The following is a 13,936-nucleotide window of genomic DNA, read 5'->3' as shown; positions in this document are numbered from 1 at the left end:
GGAGTGCTCTGCGCTACCTGGGCAGGCAGCGCAGAGCACTTCCCCTCCCCTTCCCGTCCGGATGCTCCCGCCTAACAGCTGAACTGGGGGGGATGTGCTCCGCGCTGCCTGCCCAGGCAGCGCAGAGCACTTTAAAGACCCACCGCCCCCCTTCCCGGGAGTCCCGGGAAGGGGGGCGGTGGGTCTTTAAACTGCTCTGCACTGCCTGCCCAGGCCGCGTGGAGCACTTCCCCCCCTTCCCGTCCTGATGCTCCCGCCCAACAGCTGAGCTTATGGAGCAAAAAATACAGTAAGTGGAAAGCCACAATTGCAGATGATTTTCCTTTTTCTCTCTTCTGTAACTAGTAATTGCATAGAGCAGGAGCTCAGTTTACAAGATCCAGAGACTACATCAGGAAACTTGCAAAAGAACAAGGAATCAGTTCACTGTTAGATATGTTACAGAATGTTTTGTTGGTTTTTATTTGCCTTTTAAGCCACACTCAGAGTTTGTTTGCTTGCTTCTGCCCAACCCCCCTCAATTGCTTTTCTTTCACTGAGTGCAGGCACAACATACATTCTTATTTACTTGTTTGTTTATTTACTTCATTTATTACCCGCCATTCTCCCCAATGGGGACCAAAGAGGCTTACATTGCTCCCCTTTCCTCCATTTTATTCTCACAACAAACTTGTGAGACTGGTTAGGCTGAGAGTATGTGACTGGTCCAAGGTCACCCAGCAAGCTTCTATGGGGACTCGAACCTGGGTCTCCAAGATCCTAGTCTGACACTTTAACCACTACACAATTCTGGCTCTCTCCACCCCAAGCACCTCGATTCTTCAGTTCCTTTCGGACAGACCCCTTAGTAAAGAGAGAGCAGGAATGGTTGGGGCTGGGAGTAAAAAAACTGTCTTCTTTCAGCAAGAGCTACCACTGCAAATGCTTTAGTATCTTATTTCATCTGCTTCAAGACTCAGCCTTAGTTCATATGAAGTCCACACACTTCTCTATTTGCCCGTGCATTTTTACAAATTTCTTCCTCCTTTAAATATATCTAATATCATAACAAACAAGTACAGAAACGGAATGTGCCACTAAAATAAGTCCAAGAACAAAACTTACGCAATCTTGGCACACACAGTGCATTTCCAGTTGCCATCAATTGCCACAACCCGACATTTGTTGCAAACTCTGAGTCTGCATGTTTGGCACAGGTCCCCTCTGTCAAAGATTAAGCCCAGATTTTTTTGACAGCGAACGCAGACCCTGCTGTTGTCCAGCTGGCGATGCCCCCGTCCACCTTTCCGTTTTGCTTCCAATAATTCGTTTTTTAATTTCCTGGGGAAACAAACAGATTTTTCATAAAATATTGTTTAAGGCAGATATTTTGCCACTCCAGTGACTGGTCCACATGCATTAGTATCACAAAGAGAGCATAATCAAGTGTGGATTTGTATGTGTGAATAAGCCATAATAGAGCAAAACTTCACACACAGAACTTCCATATTTCTTCACAATACCACAAGCAATTCATACAATTAGCTTCAGGGTGAGGGTTTCCAGGCCCCTTTTTGCTACTGGTGGGAGTCCAGAGGTTTTTGGAGCGGAGCCTGAGGAGGGCGGGGTTTGTGGAGGGGAGGGACTTCAATGCCATAGAGTCCAATGGCCAAAGCGGCCATTTTCTCCAGGTGAACTGATCTCTACCGGCTGGAGATCAATTGTAATAGCAGGAAATCTCCAGCTAGTACCTGGAGGTTGGCAACCCTTTGCAAGGTATTAAGTGTTGAGTCATACATGCAATAAAAATATCAGTACAAGATGCAAGCTACACATTAAATTAAATACAAACCACATGCCCAGCAACAGGACCTGCTCTGGATTTGCAGGCACAACCCACCTTGGCTGAGGAAGCCACACCCAGCTGGCAGCCGCTTCACCCTTACCAGGACACGCCTGAAACAGGCAGGATGGGCTGCAGACTCCAGCTAGAGCCCATCCCATCATCAAACCCCACCTGGGGAGGGGGGAGGGAACAACCCAGGAGGTGGCTACAGCTGAGACTAGGCTCCAAGACACTTTCTGTTTGAGTGAAAAGGTGAAGGGGAGGAGTCAGCCTTGGGAGGGGATAGGAATAGGGTTGCCAACCTCCATGTGGAGCCTGGAGACCTCCTGGAATTACAACTGATTGCCAGACTACAGAGATCAGTTCCCCTGGAGGAAATGGCTGCTTTAGAGGGTGGGACATTACACCTCGTGGAGGTCCCTCCCCAAACTTCACCCTCCCACACAGGCCCAAATCCCAAATCCCCAAGAGCAATACCAACCGTTTATAAGAATAAAGGCCACTCAACAAGCTTCATGGCAGAACAGAGATTTGAACCTAGCTCTCCCAGATCCTAGCCTGACCTCTGACTAATTAATCCCTTACATAAGACCAACTCTATAGAACTGATCTATTTATATAAAACAGGGTGTTGGAACCACTTGCAAAAGGACAGATAGATGTTTCTGCTACAGCAAAGTGTGCCCTGCTTCTAAAAGGCATTCTTTAAAAAATGATAAAAAATTAAAAGCTTCAAAGTATCAACAGCAGAGGGGAAAGGATGTGTTACTGGTGATCAGTATAGGTACTCTTGACACTCCCTCAACCACTATCCAAACTACCCAATCATTACAAAGTACAATGGCATTGCTTGCTTGAGCGAAAACCACATTCAAACCAGCCATGACCCTTCCACAGAAACATATTCAGATACAACTTGCAGACTGTCCTCAGCAAAAAAGCAACTAATGTCTATATCTGAGAAAACCGCATTGCTGGAAAGGCAATGTTAGATACACACATTATCAGATCACTTCAGGATACAATGGTTCCATATTAACATACCACACCCTCATTAGCACATTATCTGGATACTTACAGGACAATGATTAGCACATTACCTTGGATACTTTTTGCAGGACAATGATTCAGCTCAACCCAACCCCTTTCTGACTATATATTACTCTTCCTACACACTTGACACTGAGAGACACTGTCCTTCAGTGTTACTCCTCTGAAGATGCCTGCCATAGCTGCTGGCGAAACATCAGGAAAGAAAATACCAAGACCACGGTTACACAGCCCGGATAACCCACAAGAACCAATGAACTCTGACCGTGAAAGCCTTCGACAATATTTTGCAATGTTAGATAGTTTAAAAGGTAGGAATCTTTTCTCATAAATGTGAAGTTGGCAATACTTCAACAACCTTGGGGTGGGGTGGTGGTGGGGAGAATGGAAGAAAAATGGAAAAGCCAAAAAAGGAGGACAAATAAGCTAATTCCCAAATTACAAGAATACTTGAACTACTCAAAACCCACCTTATGAACTGTCAAAATTAGTCAGGATATGAAATGTGATGAAAGACCAGTGATAGTTAAGCAAATTTTATCAAACTTGAATGGAAATCAGTAGAAATGTTTCTGAAATTAAATGCCTTACATTACGCTTTCCATAATTAGAACAAAGGTTTACTAATGAAGTCAAATGTAAAAGAAAGCCTATTTCTGTATACTTAGGAAAATTAAAAGAACATTTTGTGTGTGTGTGTGTGTGTGTGTGTGTGTGTGTGTGTGTGTGTGATTTCTAGCCTGCCCTCCCTGGCCAAAGCCAGCTCAGGGCAGGGTTACATCATTTAAAACTATACCAGCGATATTAAAATTCATAACAATAAAACCCAATTAAAACAAACACAATCCAAAAATGCCGCAACAATGCAGACATATTGGCCAAGCAAACAGGCAGGCAATCCCCTCAAGTGGATCTTATATACACATGGGGGTGGGGAGTAGGGAGGCCAGCAGTTGTAATATCCGTGGCTGTCCTCAACTGTATGCCTGGCAGAAAAGCTCTGTCTTACAGGCCCTGTGGGACTCCTTAAGATGCCATCAGACAGAGCCATTCCACCAGGCTGAAAAAGCCCTGGCTCTCGTCGAGGATAGCTGTACACTCTTAGGGCTGGGACTACTAGTAGATCATTAGCAGATGATTTTAATGCTCTTTGGGGCGGGGGGGGGGGTAATACCAGGAGAGATGGTCCCAAAGATATGATGGTCCCAGTTCATTGAATAACTGTGGTGCACAATTTATTCAAATATGGCTCCTGTTCCTACATCACATTTCATTCCTCATAATTAAATTGTATGAAGATAAACTAACTAAGTCTAAACATTCTGTTCCTTCAACTACCGAACATGCGAGTTTAAGCTGTAGCTCGGGCCAGGTGCAGACAACATACAGTAGTTATTTGTTCCTCTCCCCTACCCTTGTCTGTCTTCTTCCCCGCTCACATATTTGTCCCCTTTCAGTTTTGGAGTTAACAATGGTAAAAATTACATCTGCTCCAATGTTAATCCCACTTCTGAATATGGCTGTACATAAGGCTAACGAAAGCCAATTGTTAGCTCCAAAACGGAAAGGGAAATGCCCATGTCTTAAGAAGAAGGAAGAGGAGGCGCGTAGGGACTGCCGTGTGCTCCTGGGTGCTCAACTGTAGGCTGGCTACCTTTCCTTTTACTTTCCTTTTATCCCTTAGAAGCTCCTTGATCAATTGATCTTGAGCAGCATATATCTAGTGTTGGAGGGATATAAGGACTGAAACAAATCTTGCCACTGACAATGTAGCCTTGGGGTCCCTGTCGCTTAGTAAAAAATTCATTATGTCAGTCACAGAGGCATTGGATTTGTATATTAAATATAGTGCGATCGAAGTTCCTCGTAAAAGCGGCCTTCCAAAAGGGCCTGGGCTAATGAGTCAATAGAGCCAGAAGAGCAAGGGCAGATCCTGTCTGAGTATGGTATATTCAGAATTCTGCCCTGCATTACCATAGAAGGGTTAGCATTCAATCTAGCCAAGCAAAAAGCTCTACAGAGAGGAGGAGTTGTCAGATAATATGTATAGGCAGGCAGACCACGTGGAGGGGGTATTCCGAAGAACTGGGATGAACAGACGCGACGAGCACGAAAAGTAGTGCTGTTATAATCGAGCTGTTTAATGCGCTTTTTAATTTTGGCAAAAGCTTCAGTTTTCCCAAGATCTGATAACATATCCTGCGAGAAGCCCAGCAACGCCAGTTTCTCATCTAAGATTTTTTGCCATGAGGATTTGAAAGGGTCATGCTTCAGAGAAGCTAGGAACCCCTCAGTGCTAAAGCACAGTTTAAGGTGGAGTTTAAAGGCGGCCAACCACGCCCTAGCTTCAAGTGACATTTGGCCAAACTCGGAACGAAGAGTAACGCCAGCAACACATCGAGGGGCATTTAGGAGTTTTCGTAAGAACTGAAGCAGTGGACGATCTATAGATTCATTGATGACTGTAATCCAGATGGCAACACCAAAGAGGATAATTGGGGTAATTTTCAGGTTAAAAACCTGAATAGCCCCTGGAATATATTTGCCACCTTTGGTGTGAAAAAAATTGACAATAGCACCAACCCCAGGTTTAATTTTGTTGGACACTGTTTTTTGATGGGCATTCCAATTTAGGTTATGGGAAAACAGAATGCCAAGGTAAACAAACTCCTTGACTTGGTCAACCTCAAAGCCATCTATTACCCAGCGAAAAAGAGGCATTTTTCTCCTCTTAGTGAAGATCATGATCTTAGATTTATGATGGTTTATTTTAAGACCTTCCCTAGAGCAGTACTCAGAAAAAGTTTGCAAAGATCTTTTCAAACCAATTCTTGTGCGGGACAGGAGAACTGCATCGTCAGCATAGAGTAGAATCGGGGTGGAATGGCTTGCAAGCTTTGGGGGGTGGCAAGACTCTGAGAAATTGGTTGCCATATCATTCAGATATAAATTAAATAAGAGAGGAGCAAGGAGGCAACCTTGTCTAACTCCCTTGGCCAGTTCAAAAGGCTCGGTTAGTTCTCCTTGGTTGCCACAGCGAACCTGAGCTGTGAGGTCAGTATGAAATTGCTGAATAAGCCATAGTAACCTCCTATCCATAGTAGAATGTGATAGTTTCAACCATAGCCTCTCCCTCGGGATGGTATCAAAAGCTCCCTTAAGATCCATAAAACCCACATAAAGGGTGCCATTTCGGGGGGAGGAATATTTCTCGGCTAGATGGGAGAGCACTAAACAGTGGTCCATGACAGACCAACCCCTTCTGAAGCCAATCTGTTCCCAGCCAAGGATGTCATTACTCTCAACCCAGTCCAACAGCCTCTTTAATAAGTAGGAGGAATACAATTTGCCTAAGCAAGACAAAAGGCTGATTGGACGATAACAGCTTGGGTCAGAGTGCTGACCTTTTTTAAAGATTGGGACGATAATGGTATGTCTCCAAGATTTTGGAATAGCTCCTGATGCATTAATTTGTGTGAATACAGGAGCAAGAATGTTGGCCCACCATTCGCTGTTGACTTTAAAAAGTTCGTAGGGAATTAGATCAGGACCTGGGGCTTTGCCTGAGCGTAGGCGATCAATGAGCGGTTTAATGTCCTTAGGAGATACATCTGGCCAGGAATTCAGCAAAATAGAAGGTGCTACAGGTATAAGACCCTGGTTTTCCACAGAGTAGGAGAAGAGGCTCTTGAAGTAAGCTACCCAGACCGAAGACGGGATACATGCGGGGACTCTGACATAGCCATTACTTAAAGAATTCACAGTCCGCCAGAAGGTTGAATTATCGTTGTTGTTTATAGCTGTAATCAAGCTCCTCCAATTTTTATATAGGGCCTCTTTTTTCCTCCAGTTTACCAAGTCCTTGTAGTTCTTTTTAATAGTTAACAATTCCTTCAGTACTGAAATAGTGTTGTTCCTTCTGAATTCTCTATGTTTCCTGTTTATTGCTCGTTTGAGTAGTCTACACTCGCGGTTAAACCAAGAATTTCGTTTGTATAGAGCGTGCAAGCTTGAGGTGATTTCTTTAGTAAATAGAGGTTTAAATAAATCAATTAATCTGAAAAAAACATTTAAGACAGTAGCTGCAGACTCTTGCTCAAGGAGGGCAGCTTTCAATGAAGTCACCTCCAAAAGCTGCATTTTGCCCCGCACCAAGGAATCAAGCTCAGGGCTCCAGTAAACACGAGCTAGGGCTTTTTGGGATTGGTGCAATATTTGATGGTAGGACGGTATTAAGTGTGGAACACATAACTGGTTGATTGAAAGAGAGATAGGGAGATGGTCACTGCCCATGTAATCGCAGACTTCCATATTACTGATGAGAGGTAAGAGATTTAATGAAACCAGAAAATAATCGATAACACTGGCACCATTTTGGCTAAAAAAAGTGAAATCTCCATTAGGGTCTATCTGTGATCGCCCATTTACTATTATTAGGTTCCTCTGAATAGCGAATTGGGCCAGACTTAAGCTGGAAGAATTGATTACCGAGTCCCTGGAAGTTCTAGTATACCATAGGGAACTCAGGAAAGATTCATCAAAATTCCCTATAAGATTTTGGAAGAGAGTATTATCATCCGGCCCTATTCGTGCATTAAAATCACCAGCCATAAGAACTGGAATAGTTGGGTGGTTGTTTTTGATGTCATCAAATAATTCTCCCAGACGGGCCCAGTTTTGTGCAGTATTACTTGATCTCGCAGGAGGAATATAAACAGAAAATAAAATAAGTGAAGAAAAAGTCAGATTTACTCTAACTGCTAGCACCAACTCTTCAGCCAAAAGAAGGTCAATTGAGCTTATGCTTAAAGAAGTGGAGATAAAGCATGCTAGTCCTGCACGAGGGCGGCCCACAGAGCCTTTGATTGCTTTTTGGGTAAAAGAGGTAAAGCCTGGGAGAAAGATCTCATTTGTGGCCCAAGTTTCCTGAACAAGGATGATATCAAACGTCGAGAGAAATAACTGTATATCAGGATCAGTAAGTTTAGCTGCCCATCCAGCAACATTCCAGCTGAGAAATTTGCAGCAAGATGAGACTCAGTCCTTATCAGGGAGATCTGTAGGAGACATCTCCCTAAGCAAGTTAGAATCTGCTGTAGGAGGACACACTATTATGGTTGGCCACCAGGCAGCATTACATTTGCATCAAACCTCTTATTTACACAACACACAACACAACACACACAAGCCTTTATTGGCATATAAAAAGGAAGAACATACATTTGGATAAAACCGAGTACAAATAAATAAAATTGGATAAAACCATCCCAAATCAGCCATTAAGGAAAACCACACACCATTCACGATACCTGATTGATAGCTGCAAGAACCTTGCCACTGATTCAATTATTTTTGGGTTTTGTGTGGTCATACAAACCTCTTATTCTACAGTAAACTACAGCAAAGGTCCCAGAGTTGTGCTGCACAACCAACTAACCAACCTTGAAGGCTGCTTTCTGCAATCGCAACCTTCTAATAAGCACCACTGCCCACTGATTTTTCTGGCACAAATTCCCCTGAAATGTTTTGGGCAACCAGTGGCAAAAACAATAGAATAGGCAGCAAATAGTTTCACAATCCATGGGCTGCTTATGGTAACCTGACAGGCTTCGTCTAAGTTCTTGCTTATTTTAATTCTTTCTTTACATTGTACAGTGTTTCCCAGCACATGCTACACAGAAAACAACAAAGTCTTTCTTCCTGGCCAGCAGCACAGGGCCACATGATAGTGCCAGATGTGGCTGATAAGACGCTCAGCTCAGGCTGTTTATTCTGTGGTAGCCCAAGCTGAAGCCCCACCTGAACTGCTCAGTGTAACGCAGCTGTGCTTTGCAAAAGGAATGCGTTTATATCCAAAGGGAAGATGCTGGATTAAAAACAAATGCCCTGTCTAAGGTCAGCATTAAGTCCCAACAACGCTGCCCTGGTAAATCACGCCACATAACACTTCTGGAACATGTGCCACCAGTAGGGTTGCCAGCCAGCAGCTAGCCACCGGCAGGAATCGGGGAGGGGGCAGGGACATTCCTGGCTTTAAAACAGAATAGTTAACTATACGAAGAGTACATAAGAACAGAAGAAAAGCCATGCTGGATCAGAACAAGGCCCTTCAAGTCCAGCAGTCTGTTCACACAGTGGCCAACCAGGTGCCTCTAGGAAGCCCACATCATGCACCCCAATTTTAAGGGCTCAGTAGAGTCCCGCTGTTGTCATGAAGAATGTGCTTAGCCTCAGCTTGGGATCTTCCTTCTTTTTCTTTTGCCACAGCTAGTGTCATGACATATAGGAAAGTATGACATTGTGCTTATTACCATAGCCTCAGAATGATTCTGTGTGATCATTTGCCATATTTGGGAATAGGAAGGCATTTCTCCCATAGTCAGACTGCTAACAGACTCCCCAACAGCATTGGTTCCCTTGGGTGAATCACCTGTAGCGAGTAATCTGTAAGCACTTTTAAAAACATACCTGCTTGTGAGTCATTATGGACTGGTTTACATGGGTGGATCGATAGCTGGACAGCACTGCCATTGGGCTGCTGAGTCACAGCTAACATGGTCACTTTGTCCTTCCCAACTTTATACACAGCAGCTCTGACACCAAAGAACTGGAAGTAAGCCAAAGCAAGGCCAGTCTTCGAAATTACTGAAAGTAGCCCAGAGAACGGCCTATAGGTGCTGGATGAAGCTGAGCCTCCTGGGCCTGCTGGGCCAGTACTTGCACGGGAGACGCTGTCTGGAAACCACAGATATGCAGCTCCAAGGTCCTTAGAAGGACCAGGACACAGATGTGATGGCACATATAAAAAAATCACAGTGTTCAAGTTTACCAGAACCTTGGTTCAGCATAAAACTCATTCAGACAGATGTTTTTCATATGAATTTCCTTCCATGTTACATTCCAGTGACTAGAAGAGTGAATCACTGAATGAATGTGACAATGTGCTCTGATTTCAAAACAAGGAAGAATTAAGTGTTCCAAGAGTAAAGGAGATGGAGACGGAGGAGCGGAATGAGTCAGACCACAATCCACCATCAGCACAGCCTCTTAGTAACTACTGCCTAGGCATGTCAAACAGCACTAAGAAAACAAAATAGCATATATATGTTGAATGAATTCACTTTCAGCTCATTTATATGCAGTACTAGACCAGCTTTTACCAAACAGCAGAAGAGCCTTAAAAACCAGACAAACATCTTAAAGGGACAGAAAACATAAGCAAACAAGTAAATCACATTGCTCAAAGGTCCATTGTTCAAAATATTTTGCTTCATTTATCTTATTACACTGGATCTTATATCTTGCCTGCCCCTACCACTGCAAAATCATTGTGATATCTTGGTGGCTCCTCGAAAAGAATGCAGGGGGTTAAAATGCAGAATCTGATCAGGAATGTGCTAAACAACTCCTACTCCAATATCTTATGTACAAGGCGGAGACATATATTAATGTATTTTTCATCTTTCTCCTTCCCTTGATAACAGGTGCAGCAAATGTTCAGACCTTCAAATGATGTTGCACAAGTACATACCAAGAAGGTGCCATATTGTAGTTTTACCTCTTTCTTGGCTACGTTGAAAGCAGATACTGAAGGTCCAACTTGAGATGGAGAATCATGTTATGAACAATTGTACCATATCTCCATGTTCAAGAGAGGTATGTGTTATTAATAACTAGCAAATCAAACATTCACATGAGATTAGCAATTGCCTCAGCCAATATTAATTGTACCAAGGTTTTAAAATGCAGGGTTGTTGTTTTTTTATAAAAGCAAGTTTTAGGGATCAGATTCAAATTTCCAAGAATGGACTTACCTTATTTGCAGGACTACTTGAGTACAGAAGAACATTTGGCAACTCAGATGATCAGTTAACTATAAGTGCTATTTAAATGATCAGATAAATATAAGTGCTATTTAACATTGAAGTGGAACTACGAAGGGGAATAGCTAAAGGAAGAGCTTGGGACAACAAGAAGGTCCTACTGAACTCTAAATATTCACAGGCCCTTAGAATTTGTTCCCCTACTTGCTCTTCTTTCTTCCTGCCGTGCATTTCTGCTTTTCAGTGGTCTCTTTAGGTTCCTTACAGCCTGCTCCATTCATGGGATGTCTAATGCAATGGATCAAGCTGTTAGTCATATTGATTTTGTAAACTATGTGTTTGGAGATGAGCATTTTCTCCTGTGCATAGGCTAATTTGCTATGTATTATTGCTATGTATCCTCTTCTACTCTCCCCAAGGGATTTATTGGCTTTTAGGAAGAATATACTTGGTAATGGGCTAGAAAAAGAATAGAGGACTTCTGCAAAACTCAAAAACTATGAGGAGCGGTTAAAACGATTAGGGCTGTTTAGCTTAGAAAGAAGGCAGTTAAGGGGAGACATGGTAGAGGTCTAAAAAATTATGCATGGTATGGAGAGATTGGACAGGGAGAAGCTTTTCTCCCTCTCTCATAATACTAGAATGCAAGGTCATCTGATGGAGGGTGACATACTCAAAACTTATAAAAGGAAGTATTTCTTCACACAACACATAGTTAAACTGTGGAACTCCCTGGCCCAGGATGTGGTGATGGCTGCCAACTTGGAATTCTTTAAGAGGAAAGTGGACATGTTCATGGAGGAGAGGGGTATTCATGGTTACTAGTAAAAATGGATACTAGTCATGATGCATACGTATTCTCTCCAGTACCAGAGGAGCATGCCTATTATATTAGGTGCCTTGGAATACAGGCAGGATGCTGCCTTGTTTGTGTGCTTCCTGGAGGCACCTGGTTGGCCACTGTGTGAACAGACTGCTGGACTCGATGGGCCTGGGTCTGATCCAGCAGGGCTTTTCTTATGTTCTTATGCACTTCACTGCTGTGTAATTGTATTGTGTTACTTTCCTGTTTGAACGGCAACCATCTTGTTATATTGCCAGCTTGGCAGGAAGCATCATTTCATTTAGGCCTTGTTAATTTTTACCACCCCCTAATGTTACATACTAGTCATCCATTTTCTTTAACAAAGAGCTTTTGGTACTAAAAAGAGAGAAGGAGGAAGGAAGGGGAGAATGTAAACAGAATTACTGTACTTTATCCTATATAACCTTCACTGAAAAGCTGCACTATGGTGGTTAATAAGCTTAAACCATTTTAAATGGAGCATAATGATTAAGCAACATGCCCCCATCAAATATTAAAGCAATCATCTTAGCCTACAGCAATTTGATCCATGAGTCACCAGGGAATGCACACTTCGAACTTCAACTGTAACAGTAAGTTAGCTGGCAATAATGATAAAATATTGTGCCTTAAAAATCCCAAAAAACAAGATCTGCGTAAGAATGTGAGTGTTGGAAAGGCAGCAACCTGCTATTATGTCAAGGTAACAAAACAACTACAAAAAAGGAGCCAATAGTCATTTTCAATTTAATGACTATTTGCCATTAAAGAAAGCCTCATGGCTGCTGACTACTAACTACTCAGGTATCAGTACTAATATACCGAAGTCCCAGGCAGTTGGAGCTTTTATATGGTAGATTTTCTGCCTCAGAGACATGGCTGCCATGAGGAAGAATCTCAAAACACTCTTTCAGCCTGCGCTACCAGTCAGGTTGTTGGGAAATTCACTTTACAATCTCAAGAGCTTTTTCTGCGAGTCAGCTGATGCCTTTTAGAACTGACCTTGGCCATTTAAAAAGGCCACGAGGCGGGGCCACGGCAAGGTGATACCAGGCAATCTTGGTTCCTCGCCCCGTGCTTTTCAAGTGTGGAAATAGCAGCCAGTTTTGCCCTAAGACCATGATCTGCAACGGTTCAAAGTAAGAGATACAACTAGCTGATATCACTAAAAAAGGGATATTACAGAGCTTGAGAAGGTGCAGAAAAGAGCAACCAAAATGATGAGGGGACTAGAGCAACTGCCCTATGAGGAACAGTTAAGACGCTTAGGGCTGTTTAGCTTGGAAAGAAGGTGGCTGAGGGGAGACATGATAGAGGTCTATAAAGTTATGCAAGGTTTGGAGAGAGTGGACAGGGAGACGTTTTTCTCCCTCTCCCATAATACTAGAACACGGGGTCATCTGCTAAAGCTGGAGGGTGAGAGATTCAAAAGAGATAAAAGGAAGCATTTTTTCACACAACGCATAGTTAAATTGTGGAACTCCCTGCCCCAGGATGTGGTGATGGCTGCCAGCTTGGAGGGCTTTAAGAGGGGAGTGGACATATTCATGGAGGAGAGCGGTATTCGTGGCTGTCAGTTAGAATGGATACTGGTCATGATGCACACCTTTTCTCTCTAGTATCAGAGGAGCAGGCCTATCATATTAGGTGCGGTGGAACACAGGCAGGATGGTGCTGCTGCAGCCGTCTTGTTTGTGGCTTCCTAGAGGCACCTGGTTGGCCACTGTGTGAACAGACTGCTGGACTTGATGGGCCTTGGTCTGATCCAGCAGGGCCTTTCTTGTGTTCTTATGTAAATGTCAGTAGGGTTGCCAACCTCCAGGTACTAGCTGGAGATCTCCTGCTATTAGAACTGATCTCCAGCCGATAGAGATCAGTTCGCCTGGAGAAAATGGCTGCTTTGGCAATTGGACTCTATGGCATTGAAGTCCCTCCCCAAACCCTGCCCTCCTCAGGCTCTGCCCCAAAAACCTCCCGCTGGTGGCAAAGAGGGACCTGGAAACCCTAAATGTCAGTACCCCAAAATTTAAAATTCATAAAACAACAAAGAAAATTTTAAAATTACCTGATTCGCTTATCTTCAATTTTTTTCAAGTACTCATCTCTCTTCAGAACTCCCAATATAATTTCCTTTTCATGTTCCAATAAAAATGACAAATTGATAATCTCCAAATTTTTAGACATGTTTTTTCCGTTGGTGTGTGTGTGTGCTATGGAGCTCAAAGGCACATCTTCGCAAAGGAGAGACAGATACAATCAGATCACCTGAGAGGAACTAATAAGTGCATTTAAGCCAAACAGCTTGTCTTCATCAGAAGAGTCTCTGCTTCATATTCATAAAGGAATCTGATCATTTTACTGACTTCTGAGTGTCCACTATAGCGTTACTGGAAT

At 43.2% G+C, this 13,936-nt stretch overlaps 1 protein-coding gene across 1 annotated transcript in view; it reads right to left on the bottom strand.

Moving 5' to 3' along the window:
• Positions 1 to 13,734, bottom strand: part of SYTL5 (synaptotagmin like 5) — a 92,856-nt gene extending 79,122 nt beyond the window's left edge. The window contains exons 1-2 of the mRNA XM_056861812.1: positions 13,608 to 13,734; positions 1,105 to 1,320 (exon numbers count right to left, since the gene is read on the bottom strand). Coding sequence (XP_056717790.1) covers positions 1,105 to 1,320; positions 13,608 to 13,726 — 335 coding nt within the window. The 5' untranslated portion in view covers positions 13,727 to 13,734. The remainder of the gene's footprint in view (positions 1 to 1,104; positions 1,321 to 13,607) is intronic.
• Positions 13,735 to 13,936: the final 202 nt, after the last annotated feature.

Source organism: Euleptes europaea, chromosome 16 (assembly GCF_029931775.1).
Source record: "Euleptes europaea isolate rEulEur1 chromosome 16, rEulEur1.hap1, whole genome shotgun sequence".
Classification (NCBI taxonomy): domain Eukaryota; kingdom Metazoa; phylum Chordata; class Lepidosauria; order Squamata; family Sphaerodactylidae; genus Euleptes; species Euleptes europaea.
This window is presented reverse-complemented; position numbering and strand designations above follow the sequence as displayed.